The 17,554-nt window shown below is 42.7% G+C and overlaps 1 protein-coding gene across 7 annotated transcripts in view; it reads right to left on the bottom strand.

Moving 5' to 3' along the window:
* Positions 1 to 9,025: 9,025 nt before the first annotated feature.
* Positions 9,026 to 17,554, bottom strand: part of LOC143696854 (voltage-dependent calcium channel subunit alpha-2/delta-1) — a 157,551-nt gene continuing 149,022 nt past the window's right edge. For 4 of the 7 annotated variants that reach the window (XM_077193648.1, XM_077193645.1, XM_077193644.1 and 1 more), the window contains 3 exons: positions 15,266 to 15,378; positions 14,996 to 15,078; positions 9,026 to 12,465 (listed from right to left, as the gene is read on the bottom strand). In XM_077193648.1, the coding sequence (XP_077049763.1) occupies positions 12,349 to 12,465; positions 14,996 to 15,078; positions 15,266 to 15,378 (313 nt within the window). In that variant the 3' untranslated portion in view covers positions 9,026 to 12,348. Of the gene's footprint in view, positions 12,466 to 14,768; positions 14,858 to 14,995; positions 15,079 to 15,265; positions 15,379 to 17,554 lie in introns of those variants that run through there. The other 3 variants (XM_077193647.1, XM_077193643.1, XR_013186066.1) reach the window with 2 other exon arrangements.

Genomic DNA, 17,554 nt, shown 5'->3' on the forward strand with positions numbered 1-17,554 from the left:
GACCAGGTCGTGCTTCCCCACCGACTTACCTTCGATGAGGTCATGGTGTGCGGGAATGGCGGCAACACAGACCTTCAGGGTGGAGGGAGACAGCCTTCGCTCCAACCCCTGTTGAAGGAAGGAAAGCACAACACTGATCGAGCATCTCCGGGGGTCTTCTCGGTGAGAAGAGCACCAGCTGACGAAGAGGTTCCACTTCAACGCATAGACGTGTCTCGTGGACGACGCCCTAGCGGAAGTGATGGTAGCCACCACCGCTGGTGGTAGGGTACTCGAACCTGCCTAGTCCCATCCAGGAGCCCCACGTGGAGGTTCCAGAGATCGGGAAGAGGGTGCCATAGGGTGCGCCGTCTCTGAGAAAGAGGGTTCTTCCTCAGAGGGATCGGCCAGGGAGGTGCTGTCGCGAGGAGTACCATTTCGGAGAAACAGGTCCGGGCGGGCCAGTACGGCGCGACCAGAATGACCTGCTCCCTGTCCTCCCTGACCTTGCGCAAGGTCTGCGCAAGAAGGCTCACTGGGGGAAACGCATACTTGTGGCCCTGCGGCCAGCTGTGCGCCAGAGCATCCGTGCCAAGCGTGCCCTCGGTCAGGGAATAAGACTGGGCACAATGGGTTGAGTCGTGAGAGGCAAACAGATCTATCTGTGCGTCCCCGAACTGGTCCCAAATCAGCTGAACCGACTGGGGATGGAGTCGCCATTCTCCAGGTAGGGGCTGAAGCCGTGAGAGCTCGTCGGCTGCACAGTTCAGGACTCCGGGAATGAAAATGGCTCGAAGCGACCTCAGATGCTTCTGACTCCATTAGAGGAGGTGGCGGGCGAGTTACGACATACGGCGCGAGCGTAGACCACCTTGACAGTTGATGTACGCTACTGTGGCGGTATTGTCTGATCGGACTGGTACGTGTTGACCCCTGAGCAACGCCCGGAAGCGGTGCAGGGCAAGGCGTACTGCCAGCAACTCGAGGCAATAGACATGCCATACTACTCAACACTACATGCGAGAATCACTGAGCTTCAGGAGCAACCTTGCTCAACACCTAAGTGTGAAGAAATTCACTGAACTTCAGGAGCATTTCTGCTCAACACCTGGTGTGATAAATCTCACTGAATTTTTCAGGAGCATTTCTGCTCAACATGAGAGTGTGACAGCATGTCCATTGCACATGGCGCCCCAGCCCGTGGAGGCATCTGTTGAGACAACAGCATGCCGGGAAGCTCGTTCCAGGGGCACTCGGACCCGTAGAAAACTGAGGTTCGACCACGGGGTGAGTACTGATGGCAGGTCGGAGTAACTGGTTCTCGGAGGGTGCCGTGTTGCCATGCCCACCTCGGGACACGGCCGCGAAGCCAAAGCTGAAGCAGTCTCATATGAAGCAATCTGAGCGGCGTACCGCGGCTGCAGATGCCATATGCCCCAGGAGCCTCTGAAAAAACTTCAGTGGACCCGCACTCTTGCGCTTGATAGTCTCAGGCAAGTCAGCAATGGCTGAGTGGAGAAGGCGACCAAGTCCATACCGAGAAAAGAGCTCCTCTGCACGGGGCAAAGTTTACTCCTTTCCCAGTTGACCCGAAGGCCCAGACGAGCTAGGTGCCGGAGCACTGGGTCCCTGTATTCGCAGAACCTGGTCTCAGGAGTGAGCTTAAGACAGCCATTCACCGAGATAGTTCAGGATGCGAACAGGATCCGAGATAGTCCATGGAGGAACGAAGGGCTGCCTCAACAACCTTGTGAAGGCGCGAGGAGACAGGGCTAGCCCGAATGGGAGAACAGCGTACTGATATGCGCGCGCCCTGACAGCAAACCATAGGTATGGTCTGAGTCGAAGGAGAATGGAGACATAAAAGTAGGCGTCCTTCAGGTCGATCGCTGCAAACCAATCCTGTGGCCGCACACATCCAGAAATGCGTTTGGCCAGGAGCATCTTGAACGGCAGCCTGTGAAGGGAGCGGTTCAGATGCGTAGGTCCAGGATTGGCCGTAACCCACCAGACTTCTCCGGGACAATGAGGTAGGGGCTGCAAACCCGGACCTCATTTCGGCTGGAGGGACAGTCTCAATCGCACCCTTCGCCAGTATGGTAGCAACCTCCGCTCTCATGATAGGGGCATAGCCATCGACCAAAGTGGAGCGGACTCCCCTGAAGCGGGGAGGAGACCGTGTGAACTGAATCGCAACCCGAGCCAATGGTTCGCGCAACCCAGCGGAACAGATAGGGAATCTCTAGGCAGGCTCCCAACTGTGCCAGCGGCGTCAAGAACCACAGATGTCCCCCTGGTGGTGCTGCGAATCGGAATGACCGGCCCAGACGTGGACGGCATAGCGGCCCGGTGTGGGGGCAAGGTCAAAACCGCACCCTGACAGAGGAGGCCAGGGAACGGGGGCCTGCTCTGTCAGGGGTCTGGCGACAGAGTGGGACAGGGGCGAAGCGGTCCGTGGACGGCACGCCGTGTCAACCGCCTCTGGGACAGAGGGGGACGAGGAGAGCACGGCTTGTGGGCGGCGCTCTGTGTCGTCCGAGAACTCTGTATGCTCAGAGACGAGAGAGTCAGCTCTTTCTGAATAAGGATTCTTCCCCAGCCCTCCACCGGGGAAAGGAGTGGCCCTGCTACCAACTCCTGGAAAGAACTGAGTCTCATCTCTGAGCAGCCCATCTCAAAATCCCGCTTAACCCGGCATTTAGCGGGGGGCGGGGCCGGAGAGGGCTGTGGCAGCCGTGGGAGGGCGCCTTCGGCGGTGGGCAGATTGAGGGATCTGAGTGGATGGCGGGGCCGTCGGGCAGAATAACCTCAATCTGCTCACGGGCGGTTGAGAACTGTTGGGCAGAAGCACTCAACTGCACCGCCGAAAAGGCCGACCTGGGAGATGGGGGTCTCGAGCAGATGGGTCCACCCGACATCGTGCACATCAGACCGGTCAGCCCCAGAATGGTGAACATCACCTGACTCCGAGAGCGTACGACCACTTTCGTCGCTCGGAGAGCAAGGTCAGTGGCGGCGCGCAGCTCACTGAAGAGCCTCGAGTCAGTCCCGCCCTCCTGCATGTCCATGAGCATCTGGGTCAGGTAGACCAGCAGAACGGTCATGGGATGCAGTGAGGCGGCGGCCTGTCCTGTGGCACTATAGGATTTCGCCACAGATTAGTGTAGACGAAAAGAACTACAGGCTTTGGACGGGTGCTTAGGATTGCGCCGGGAAGCACTCTGAGGACACAGTAGCATGGCAACAGAGCGTTCAACCGGGGGGACCCCAGTGTACCCATGGGCAGCGGCCCCTGAGGCGAGGAAAGGCGGATGAGACCAACGAGCGGACCCGTGATCTCATCATGCATGTCAGGGAGGAAAGATATTGGGGTTTGCCGTGGACGCGGGTCGGCGGCCTCACCCAAAAACCAATCGTCCCGGGAAAGCATGGCCGCCATCTCCGGATCAGACTCAGGCACAGCCGTATGCACACCAGAGGGTGGCAGCTGTGACGAGTCGTCATTTCCAGAAGAATCAAGCCCACCTAGTGATGCTGCTACAGACACAGCATCATCCTCTGTAGCTTCAAATGAAAACACACGGGCCACCCGAGGGTAGACTCGTGGGATCATTAGTTCGCTAGCGGGCACCGTCATTAAAGAGGGGGGCTGGGGTCGCGGACACAGAGTCGGCGCCTTGTTCCAGACCAACACCCTCAGGTCACCCTGGCCACCAGCCGAAGATCGGGGGGTGGGTGAGGGGACTCTCACTCTTGCGAGTTCACCGAGTCTCGACATATATATGACGCGATGATCACGTTCCCAGCGAGAACATGAGTCAACCACGAGCGCTGTCCAAGCATTATCAAAGCCCAAACACACTAGACAGCGCTCGTGCCCATCAGAGTTCGATAACAGTCCGCTGCAACCAGAAATGCACGGGCGAGCCGTCTTTAAAAAGACGTGCCGCGTGCGAGCTCTTTTATGAGAGGAGAAAAAAACTCTGCGATGTTGAAGCGCACAGGGAGACACACACACACTGGCAGATCACTGCACAGATCAGCAGGCACTGTGAGCTCGCTGCAGATGGCCGTCACACCAACACCCGAGAGAGAAGCTCGTCTCGTAGAGCGAAGTCAGAGATGACTGTGGAGTGAAGAAATACTCTTGGCTCCGAAGCAAAAACATATCTGCATGTTGTCGGCTTCCTCCTTTTATACCCACGAGGTGGGGCGGAGTTACGCTATGCAAATTCCACAGACCCATGGCATTTCTTTGCCATTGGCTCATTTTGTAATACTCTAAGTCGATCTGTGTTCTAAGCGAAACCCCATTCGTCGTCATCCGACGTAACTCGGAGTTACAATGAAAGGGAATCTGATATCAATATTATTTTAGATATCTAAAATGTCTAAAATTCTTACTGGTTACAATCACATTCATGATATCAGAAATTAACATTGTCACTAGTGAAAATTAAATTATTGATATCAAAAATTCCCATTGTTATATTAGAAATCTAATTCCTTATATCAATAACTATCATTTTACAATTTTTTTTTACAGCACTTCAAGTTAAGCCATTCTAAGAAAATAAAAATAATCAAATATTTTTTTCTATAGGTCTATCATCATGCGTGCGGTAGAGGGTTAAATGATTCTAGATAGGTAAAATTCTTATCAAAATATATTTTAAAATCTTCCACCAGGATAGTCTACACGAGTAGGCCACGAGCCGTATAATTGGGTGCTGAGACTATAGTTGGGATCCCCAGAGGCCTCTGTTGCCCCACACAAAACCTCAGTACACTGTCTCACATTAAAGAGTCCAATGTTAATCTGATCCCTCTGATTCCTTGGCAATCTAAATCTAAGGGATTATTTGTCAGCCAGGCCAAGTTCGAATGCTTAGAAAAGTAAAAGCATACGCCTACTCGAAACCACCACACAAGTGATGATTCTATTACAAACAAATCACGCCAGACCTGCCATTGCGTAATGCCTGAAATATTGATTTGTTTCCCAATATAAATATATATGTAATTTTTATATATCCCAAGATAACCCAAACATTGCAAAGATTTGTGTTCATCCCTCAGAGTTTCTACAACCTTCCAGTATCCTTGAAGTGTAATGAATACTATTATTATTTAGACTGTGATTATCTCTGCTCAGGTTTTGCAGAGGATAGAGTCCTGAGGTCATTTCTACCAGGGAGCAAGGCGATGGAGTGTCTCTTGTATCACACTATGTTTGTTATTGGTCCATGACTTGCTTGTTTTGAGATGGTAACTCCGCCTCGGGTCGACGACAAGTGATATCTGATTACCGTGACCCCACACCCCAGATAACGATCTAAAACCCATCCACCGGGCCCTAAAAGCATCCTGCACATCCAGACACAGTAAACCGCTCTCCAAACACCACTGAAGAAATTAAACGATACTCTCTTAAAAGCAAGAGTGTGGCGCACACACACAGACGCACATGCATCTGGACCTCCTCTGCTCAATGGGTTGGAAATAACAGTGCAGGCCTGTCGTCATAGATAGCCTGTTAAAAGCCATCAAGAAGACAGCAAAGAGCTCCAGAAGATTTGCTCTTCTAAAATCTGGACTAAGGTCCACGCTCCGTCACCCTCAATTATACGTTGTTTCATCTTCCAGCAGGGATGTCCTCTTAGTGGCCGGGTGAGGTGCATTTTCTGGCTCTGTCTGTTCATAAGATGGGCAGAGTCAACAGGAAATGGCTGTTTCATGCTTGTGCTTATTTTTAAGAGGTCACATTCCTGGGTGGGTGGGCATTCCTTAAGCGATTGACACAAAAATATAATAAATAAATAAATAAGTAATCTATTACTTAATATAAATTACATGATGAAAATTGTAGTGATCTATTATGCACAAATTTTAGGTAATACAATCTAAATACGTTTTTATTACTTTTGAACTCATTTATCATACCATTGATTTGAATAGAATAATCGTGTAGCAAATTGATATATAAATGCAAAGACAAAGACAATATAATCCAGTCTTTTTTTTATCAACAACATGAAGTGCATTAAACATATGTCAGGCTTTCTCAAACTGGCGTTTGTGTAGGAACTGAAGGGGGTTCGGAAATGTATGAAAAAAATAATAATGAATTACATATTTAAAATGCTAAATTAAAAGAAAATATTTTAAAATAAAACACTTAACACTTAAAACACATAAAACACAAAATAAAAACCGCCAAACTAGTGGCTGAACATATATAAAGTAATACACTTTTTTTTTTAGAAAGGAAACTTTAAAATATAAAATTAGGAAGAATTTTAAAAATGAGAAGAATTAGGGCGAATCAGTGATTAATGAATAATAACCATTTTGTGAATATTAAGTAATGTAATCAATAAAAAAGTAACTAGTCTGATTATGAGTATTTTAAAATGTAATATAATCTAATTACAAGCATTTCATTTTAGGTATCGGATTATGTAATTCAGATATGCACATAAACAGACTACCAGCACTGTTCACACAGTTTCAAAAAACATCACTTGATTTGGCCTGATTTATAAGTGGATAAGTTTATGAAGAAGCTCCGCTCCCGCCTGGCTTTCTTTAGGGGGAATGAAAGCCAGGCGTATGTGCCCCAAAAGATAGGGTGCCGGCTGTGTTCATGGGGATCGCAGATGGCGTTGGCTGAGTAACTTGAGAAGGGCTTGGCCCTATTCCAAGCTTCGCTCGCCAGCTCTGAGGCTCTCGTGTCAGACCCGGAAACCTGGTCCCCGGCTTCATCCACGCGGGCAGAGAGCATTCCCTTGCCCCCATCTGGCTCTGAGGAGCTGGATGCGATGGAAGATGAGGCAGATGATGTCAGCAAGCCCGCCTTCTTCCTCTGCCCCACATTTAATGAGTTACAATGGGTTATAACTCACACCTTGTCAGTGGAGAAAAAGGAACCTGCCCCTGGTAGGTTGGATGAGAGGTTCCTCACGTGCCATTAACCTCCTCCTGTGAGCCTTCCGTTTATTCCTGATCTTCACGATGAGATTGTGAGATAACGGAATAAACAATTTTCGGCCGGCTTGTTTACCTCCCTGTTATCAAAGTATGCCAGCATCAAAGGGATGAGTGAAAGTGAGTATGTGAGGTTGCCCCAGGTTGAGAAGACTCCCTCTCTCCCTTGGCACGGCAACCTCACTGAAGGCTCTCGTCATGCAGTCAAAGCCATGTCAAGAAACATCACAGCTTATAGGCAAGGGGAACGCAGGAGTGGGCCAGGCTGGTGGAGCTGTGCACACTATTGAGGTGTTGCAAGCTTACCAAGCTGAGTTATTAAAGTTCCTTGATCAAGGCGTGGGGATGCCTCTGGAAACTCTCCGATAGATCTCAACCTCTGTGCCACCAAGCAGGCAGCTCATTCCATTGCCCACTCTCTTAAAGCTTTGGTGGCCATGGAGTGCCCTGTGGCTAAACTTTTTTGCTATCAAGGAGAAGGGGAAAATCTACCTCCTTAATGCCCTGGTTTCTCCTTCTGGGCTTTTCGGACCGCTCTCAAGTCAGTGGTTCGAAAGTTCAGCAAGGTAAAAGTTCAGACAGCGGTGTTTGGGCGATATATCCCTCACCGAAGTCGCGTTCCTCCAATTGACTCTGTGGCAGGTCCAAGCTGGAGGTCAGAAAGAGAGTTTGGCTGCTCGCGATGCGATCTCGGCAAAAGTCAAGGAGAATCTTTGAGAATTCTTAAAAAAAAGAGAAGGTTCAGAAAGAGAAGAGTGACAACTAGATTTTTCAATTCTTTATCTGTTGCTTCTCACTGCCCCGGTCGGGCTGTGCCTTTGTTGGCATGGAAAAAGTGGGGGTAGAATTTAGGCTCTCTTCCTGTAACCACATGTGATGTGGAGATGCAGTTTAAGAAGGTGGCCAATTTGTGCATCACATTCTTTCTGTGGATCCATCTAGCAGAATAATATCTTCCCCATGTGTTTAAACTTTTCCCTGTTCCTATGCCCTATTCCTCTTCTATCGCCACTTCAGCATGACTGGAGGTAACCCCCAGGGGATGTTATAAGAATGCCCGTACTGAGGGGTAAACTTGGATTATTAAGGGTCACTTGATATGCACTTTGTTTTTAGTGCTGTCTCGCTGGGTTAAACGTGAGCAATGATGGTCATCCTCAGGTGGGGCAAGCATTGGAAAGACAAGGTTTCTAATAAAGCCTATCCGGACCACTGATGGCAGAAGTTACACCTCAGAGCAGGTGCGAGACGTTAAGTGGTGGGACCACAGTAATGGGTTGACCCCCCTAGTCAAGTACAACAAGGACGGTCCACCTAGGTGGTTCTAATTTTGGGAGGGGCTACGATGCTAGGCTTCCAGTCACTAGGTGCATGGTGCAGCCTGGCTTAATGGTTGTACTTACACAGCTCATTTGGGCAGACATTGGTTCAGTATGGCGCAGTGGGTATTTCCTTCCCATAGCGTCAACGCATGACACAGTGTAGATTTTAACTTTGAAAGGGAACGTATCAGTTTCATGAGAAGGGGAACAAGACATTGAGTCATGTTGGCATACCTCAGGCACGCCAGCATGTCTCTTTAGACAATCTGAAGTTGATGACGTGTTCCTTGGGCAACCCTTTTATAGTCTACCAATGTGCCTGTGACATCATCTCTTGTAGTTGCCAATCGAGTTTGCCATGTACCACACGTGCTTCAGACACCAGCTCAAGCTGGAGGCGTTCACATAGCATGAACGAGGTCCCCTTCTCAGAGAACCAAGGTTACAACATCGTAACCTGAGATTTTTTTAAGGATTGTTTGATGAATAGAAAGTTCAAAAGAACATTTCAAATATTGTTTGTAACAATGAGAATATTATTGTCAGTTTTGATAAATTTAATGCATCCTAGAATGTTAATTTCTTATAAAATATTGTACAGATATTGAACAACAAATATGTATGCATTTCTAGCCATTTACCTAGATTCTCTTCATGCATCTCTGTGACGATGCAGACCATTTGTTTAATAAAATAAAATAAAAAAACAAAAAAAAATTCAATACTAAACCCAGAGGTAGTAATGATAAACTTTTATTGTGAATATATTGTATTTGCACAATAATTACACATTTGTAAACTTTACAAACATTTTTGTTTTATTTTGCTGAACAACATTATTGTACAAATGTATACAAAATTGTTTCAGGCGTGTCAGTTTCCACAAAAGAATATATATATATATATATATATATATATATATATATATATATATATATATATATATATATATATAGTTGAAAGCACAACCAAGTGAGGTGGTCGGGGGTTTTGAGGCACACACCACGCCCCTCCCAACCATTGAACACACAAATCAAAGAGTGACTTCGATACACACTCAGGAAAAGAAGCGCAACCTCAGAGAAAACTTCCCGCACACTGAGCACCAACACCAGTAAATACGTTCAGTAGCACAAACACAAGGTAGCCCTATGTGACAGCACAGCAGCTGAGAGCAGCATTCATAAAACATTATAATAAGTACACACAAACAATTCCTCTTTACATGAGGTGGGCATGTCTATACACATCCAACATTTCATGCGAGGGTCGAAATGTCAAAGAGCATCGCGGGAGCACTGCGCAAACCTGAACACACTTCAATTGTCTATCCCCTCTTATGTAAAGTGGAATGTTTTGTATTAAAACAGATTTTCAAAAACTTTTTGATTCATGATTTGGACTTTGGAGTGTCTGGTTTTCACTATTTTTTTTATGGATCCAAAATACAGTCTTATAATTAAAGGTTATCCGCATCAATGGTTCCATGAAGAACCATCAACATTCATGTACAGTAACCTTTTCCATTTTATTTAAGGTTCTTTAGAGTGGAAAAAGGTTCTGTAGATTTCTAAAATGTTCTTCACACTAAGAAAAAAAGGAGAACTGTTCACGGAAAATTTCTTTGGGGAACCAAAAATGTTCTTCTACCTTTTGGAACCTTTAATTTTAAGAGTGAAGCAATCTTGCTTTTTTTTTGTGTAATATTAAAAGTTGAAAAAAATTCACCTTCTTGAACTCCACCATGATGGAGAACATGTGAAAACACTTTTTTTTTGCAGCAAGCCAATAAAATTCCCTGCTGAATGCTACTTTTAAGTAATTCGCTCTTCTTGACTAACCATGTAGGCACTGCCAGATTTAGAATTTTTAGTTTATTAACCTGTTTCATGTTTTGCGGACGTTCTTCATCGGACATGGCATGGGATCAATTTGCATTCAAACAGCCTCTGCGGGGTTTGTGTATTTTTCACTGGCGTTTTAAACATGGTGTAGTTTGTAAAGAGGGGAGTTAGTTTAGCTCTCTTGGATCAAATCACATCTCGCAACGTCGTTTGGTGAGGTATTTAAATGTTACATCCTATGGCCTCCACCTCAGGCCTGAGATGAGAAATCCAGACCCCGAAAAGCCTCCGAGGGGTCCAAAACGTCTGTAATGATTCATAAATGCACTGCATATTTAGGTCTGTAACTCAATGCTACATCAGTGAAGACAGAAAGAAAAATTAATCTCATTCCGAAGGAAAAAGTCTGACGTGGACTCACAGGTGCGAGCGATATTTCGCGGACATCCAGTAAACTAAACACACACTTTATTTCAGATCTATCTCGTGCGTTTTATAATATTTCATTCTCATTTGGCAATCACTACGACATTAAACCTTCCGCTTTTAAATTCAGTTGCACTTAATATTATCACTGTAGAATTACGTCACTTTAACAGCCTCCTCATCATAAAGGCTACAACAAAGAAAAAAAAAATCAATTTAAGCTCCATACAGTCTAATAAAACCATCATAATTTTTTTTATTTTTGCATGAATAAAAAGCCATAGAACTCATGCAAACACTGATTGAATGTTTATATATTTAAAATAGACATCAAATGTTAAAACACCTCTGAAACGAATATAGAAGCATATTATTTTATTCCTGGATACTTGGCCTTTGGATTAGGATGGATAAGCATTTCACTTTTCATAGCTCTAGGCATTGCCGTTGGTATGTCCTCTTCTTCCACATGGAAATGTTACCCATTGGCAATAGTTTTGATTGATATCACCTAATCTCATACATGGACTTTCTATCATAAAGCTAAATAAATAAATAAAATAAACATACATTCAACCATCTTAAATGCACATTTCTCCAGGGTTTAACATTTTTATAACCTGTCATGTGCTGTGTTTTCGCATAGTTGTTCAACATGTGGATGTAATATCTGACACGCTTGTGATATCATGTCTGTCATGCTGGAACAAAATCTGACATATGAAGTATCTGGATGACATACAGTAAAACACGCAATCGTTTGATAGCAGGGGCCCAGAAGACAGGATGGGGAGAGTAACAAAGCACATTCAACATGCTCTGGACCCTTGGACGCGAGCGTGTGACTTCTGACACACACAAAAAAAAGGATTCGTATACTTATTGGAGACTGTTCAGTCTTTTAGAGCAGTCTGCATTTCGCATCAGATGATGCACTGCTCAAGGGTGGTTTGATCGCACAATGAATCTTTCCGTAATGAATCATGACATTCAACATGGCACTTTTTTTCCAACGATTATATCAGATGCTTACATTTTTGTTATCTGGTGATCTCAGAGAAGTTTAAAATTAGCAACAAAATAACTCTAAGCCAAAGGACCAGACAAAAATAACAATAAAATTTGCAAAAATTAAAAATCATACTGGGAATCTCACAAAAACTGCAAAGAAATTTCCAGGTCCTAAAAATGTCTTCATGAGATTTCCCCTGCTGCACATAGCAAGAAATCAAAGAACATAAAACAAGAAAAACAGCCCTCTATGGGCCTAAAAGGCTTGAGTGTGACATCACTGACCTACTACTGGTGCCTGAATTCGAGCTGAATTCATAATGAGCTCCAGAGCTGAACAGTCTTTCCTGTACCGTTAAACCCTGCTTCAGATCCAGGCTGGTGCTAGGAGCCGTCTCTGACCACATTGTTTACACGTTATTTAAGCCTGTTTGTGGCACTAAACATTTTTGCATGAATAATTTTTGTGATCATAATGTGTCTCTGTTGCGAGGTAAAAAAAATAAAAAAAATAAAATAAGAGCATATATATCTGTCTCTCGTGTCTGACTGTGTTGCCGTTTCTGGTTGGTCTGAGAGGACAGAATTTGGCAGTGAGTTGATGAGCCGTGTCAATTTTACAGTAGAGTTCTGTATCTGCGTTAGTCAAATGGTTTTGGGTTGACTAACGGACAATCTTAGATTGTACAGTCGAAGTGTGGTTATTTTGTGGTCATGGGGTCTGTATAGTAAGCAGTTCAGTCAGTAGTTGTTTTTTCTAGTCTGTAGCTTCGCTCTGGTCAGGACAAATATGTTCTGGTTCCAGTAAGCAGCCAGAGTAGAAGGAGCTGAAGAGCCAGCATCATCCAGAGAGACGGAATCAAACTGCAGCCTCCACCACAGTCAGTCGCGTCCTCCTGCGGTCAATACAGAGATGTTAGGGACTTCTACCTCACACAAACATAAGAACATACTATAGGCGGGTAATTTCAGTTCAGATGGTTAAGGGTTCCTAATTGACTTTTGAAACATGGCATCTGGTTTGCTGCTGGTTCAAGGTGGTCTACCAACTTTAATCAGTGTTGTTATTGTTAACTAATTCAAAAATGATTAAAAACCATTTTAGTTAACTGAAATAACACTGAAATAAAATGTAATATGAATACCACATGAAAAACTTAAACAATATATATATATATATATATATATATATATATTTATAAACATTCCTAGAAATGTTAGAGATGTTGCCTTGGCACCTAACTGAAATAAAGTTTATGTTAAAGTACTAAAATTACTACAACTACAGTTGAAATAAAAATAAAATAAAGCTACATAGAAATACTATTAATAATAAAAATAATAATACATGACAAAATCTTTTTTTTTAACAAAACCTTTTAGTAAGGTAAAAATAAAAGCTAAATAAAAATATTGATAAATACAGTATATAAATAATATTTAAACAACACTATCTTTTACAAGAATATCAGTTGATAGGTAATAAGCCCAGGTAATCAACCACCAAGAACACTTTTAACCAGTTAGTTGCCAATAACCAAAAATGACCAGCTTGGTCCAGTGTTATTTGAGTATCATAAGTTGTGTCTCCATCCACCTATTTTATGCGCAATTTGGGATATTGCATAAAAAAAACAAAGACGCTGGATGGAAAAGACAATATGCGTGTAAATTCAAAAAATGTGCATAAAAAGCTTTATCTGATAAGAAGGCATGCACATAAATTATGATGGAAACACATTTACTGAATAAATCCCTTGATGCGCAACAAAAAACTCTAACTTTGCCTCAACAGTGGATGTGATTGGATAACTGGATGGACTAGCTGACCAACTTAATTGCACGGCATCTCAAATGTTGGTTTAATCAATCTGAGATGCCGGAGCAAAAGTCTGTCATCAAAATGATTTGGTATAATGAACTCCCAGAGGTGTCTCACATGATTGCTTTCCCAAACACAAGGCATCCGAACGCAAGTCATTTACGATAAAAGAAAAAAGATCCACAGCTTTCCAGATTGCAGCAACTTTAATTTTTATTACAGATATGTTGTTATCTTGAACACATGGGATGGAAAGGCTGCTTTTATTCACAAATGTTTTATGCGATATTCCAATTTTGCGCATTAGTTAAATGTGCAACTTTGGATGGAAACATAGCCACTGAGATACTATTATAGTTTATTTTTTTTACATGTTGAATTATTATTATTTTTATTGTGGTAACACTTTATTTTAATGTGTCCTTGTTACGTGTTACATGCAGTTACTGTAGTAATAAGTATAACTTATGCAATGACATTCAACTAACCCTAAATCAATCCAAACCTCAACCTGACCCTATATAAAGTTCATGCAGTTAATTATTATTACTCAGTACTTAAATGTATAATTACACTGTAACACAGACACCTTAAAAAGTGTAAACATTATTGCTAAAAAAAGAAGTTATTATTCATTTGTATTTCAGTTTTAGTTATTTTAGTACATCAAGTTAAAAATTAGAAATGTTGCTTTAACAACTTTCTGAAATAAAGTAAGTTTACATTTTAATACTTTAATTTATTTCAGTTACCATTTATTTTTGTTTCAAGTAACATTTATTTTATGGTTTTAGTTGACTATAATAACCCTAGCTTGGAAGAGCTCGAAACTAAGTACAACCTGGAACCATAAAGCATTCAACTAAATCAAAACACAGTCTATGTGAAATGAAAAGTGAATATCAAAACATGTTTTGGCTGAACTGAGGAAGGAATAAATCAAAACAATGGCATGCATGCAAAAAGTCCTGATGTAGAAATAATGCACAACTCTGACTGATGGTCTTCTGAAACAACGCTTGCATGCTATACTGTGAATGGGGGGCGTGCCAATGAAAGTCCTGGGATACCCCAGGTTTGGAGACATAGGGGCGTTTTATCAATGCTACTGTCAAAAGGACGGAAACACATCTGGAGCTTCCTATGTTTATTCCACAGAAAATCTCTCAGGGAACTAGCTGAAAATGCACTTCCTACTTTCACAGCAGGAGGAAAGCAGTGGCATCCTGCCTAAGTCCATATTGAGGCATTGAGTAAACAATACAGGGCATTTTACCCCTTATATGATAAGCAGATATTAGCAAAATATTTTTGCTAAAAAAGACATTTTTGCCACACTGTTTTAATGAGGAAACAGCAAAACGAGATGAAACTGACCATTAAACACAATGCAGAAGCAGCAGCAAAATGATAGATTGGTAATAGGTCAAAGAAGAGGAGCCACTGATTGGACACAAAGGCTCCTCCTTAGCAGTGACAGGCATGATGAGCAGCCAATGAGCATTCAACATGCAAACAGAAAGGAATTTAACGTTAGCTTAAAAAAAGGAGAAAAAAAAAAACAAGTAGTGAATGATGAAGATTAATTTTTGGTTTAAACATACGTCTACGTTGTTGTCGAAGCAGACGTCCGGTCCTTTCCTATACCGAGGGTTCTGGGCCAGCACACATGGGTCAGGACCAGTAGCTGAAACAAATCTATAAGGACAATAGCAGGAACTTCAAAACAAATGTAATTATCTCAATCTTAAGGCTCCGATATGCTCACGGTAAAGTTCTTTTTCAGTCGTCACTTAGGGGTAAATAGAAGTTCAAAATAAATGAGCAGCGGTGTACTGTCAACTTTGGGAAACAATGCATAAATGTAAGGATACAGGGCTGTTCCGCTTGTCTCAGTGGTTTGGGATCGCAGGAGAGACAGGAACTCTTTGCATCAGATATTAAAAACACCAAATTCGTGTTAGGGAGCTTCTCTGCCCGGTACATTCTTAAAAAAAATTTAAAAAAAGATAACAGAAAAGTGATTAAGACACAAACACAGTTCTCACAGGAACAGCTTATAGGCTATTGTAAGACGGGTATCATGGTTTATTAATCTCTAAACTAAGCAGACATTTGCCTAAGAGAGACCACCCATGTATGACATTTAACGGAAGAAACAGTAAAGCAAGTAGGTATAAAAGGCGGTACGCGCACTCAAAACAATACGCACAAGTCAGAAGTCAGCATAAGCTCTTTGTCAGGAATCAATTATACACGTCTTACAAATCCAAAACCGTCCCCACATGTGTGGAAGTCTTTAGTAAGTGTAACAGGAGATGAGTGTATTATATTGGAAATCTGCGTCGGTTGGCAGCTTGTTACGTACTGTCATCACCGAATGAGTTTCATCCATGACTTTTCTTTATAGCATTCTCTTGTTCTCTTTTACGGCTCCCCCCCCTCCCCTTAAAACAGAGTGAAACAGGTTTTTGCACCGGCCTGTGCACATGTAAACGTATATAGGATGTGTGCGTTAAAGCTCTGTGTTACACATCACCTGCTCTCTCAGTAATCACAGGCTGTTTACTGCTACCCAGCATGCTCGGCGGTGCATAACAAGCCTCAGATCATAGCGGCCATCAGGGTCACACTCACACAAACACACATGCCAACACACACACGGAGAGCTTGATGATCACAGAGAAGCATGGAGTCCTAAAGTTCAGTGGCTCACATCTGTCTGCCCTCAGTGGAATGCTTTATTCATGAGAGCATGAGAGGTTATAAGAGCACAGAGGAGTGTTTCAGGTGGGTTTATGTGATCTCCATGAAAAACATCCTGTGAGAAACTGCAGCGGTGTTTCAAAATCTAGTGAGCTGCATACCTAGACAGCATTTTAAAGGGATAGTTCACCCAAAAAGGAACATTCTGTCATCCTTTTCTCACCTTCATGTTGCATCAAATGTGTATGACTTTCTTCTGGCAAGACACAAAATATGACATTTTGAATTGAACATTTTGAATATGACAATTTGAATTGTTTTTTAACTGTTTTTGTCTATATAATGAAAGTCAATGAGGTCCAAAGCTGTTTTGAATCACTATGACTTTCATTATAAGGACAAAAAGATTTAAAACATTCTTGATATATAATTTTTTTGTGTTTCAAAAGAAAGTCACACACTTGCGTATATATCAGTATGACCAATTTTCTGTAGCTGACCCGGACACAACTTGTGTAATGTGGAACATAAAAGTTTAAATTAGTATTTACTGAGTATTTAGTATTTACTGAATTTGATTATCTATAAATCAATTTTGTTTAAATAAATTAATATATCTATTCAGCAACAATGCATTACATTACTCAAAAGTAACAGTGAAGACAATTATAATGTTACAAAAGAATTCAATTATAAATAAATACAGTTCTTTTGAACTTTCCATCCCTGAAAGAATGCTGGAAATTGTAACAAGTTTTAAGGGATAGTTCACCCAAAAATGAAAATTCTGTCAGTATTTACTCACCCTCATGTTGTTCCAACCCCGTAAGACCTTCGTTCATCTTCGGAACACAAATTAAGGTATTTTTGATTAAATCTGAGAGCTGGATCACTCCTCCATAGGCTTCTAAGGGTTTGACACTTGCCAGCCCCTAAAAGTTATTAAAGACATCGTTAAAATAGTCCAAGTGACTACAGTGGCTCAATCTTAAGTTTATCAAATGACGAGAATACTTTTTGTGCGCAAAAATAAATAAAAATAACGACTTTATTTCAACTATTCATTTCCTTCTCTGTGGGCCTCGAGTGAGTTCACTAATGTAATAGCATAAGCTTCTGTTGTTATACGTCACATGCATCACACACATGACCAGCGTCGGCCAATAGTGAGCCTACGTGTGACGTAGCTCTATGCAATCACGCTACGTTAACTGACTAGAGGCCCACAGAGAAGGAAATGAATAGTTAACATAAAGTTGTTATTTTTGTTTGTTTTTGCACAGAAAAAGTATTCTCGTCACTTGATAAACTTATGATTGAGCCACTGTAGTCACTTGGAGTATTTTAACGGTGTCTTTAATAACTTTTAGGGGCTGGCAAGTGTCAAACCCTTAGAAGCCTATGGAGGGGTGATCCAGCTCTCAGATTTAATCAAAAATATCTTAATTCGTGTTCCG

The sequence above is a fragment of the Siphateles boraxobius genome, unplaced genomic scaffold (genome assembly GCF_051911475.1).
Source record: "Siphateles boraxobius isolate OS27281-9 unplaced genomic scaffold, OSU_SipBor_1 31, whole genome shotgun sequence".
Lineage (NCBI taxonomy): Eukaryota > Metazoa > Chordata > Actinopteri > Cypriniformes > Leuciscidae > Siphateles > Siphateles boraxobius.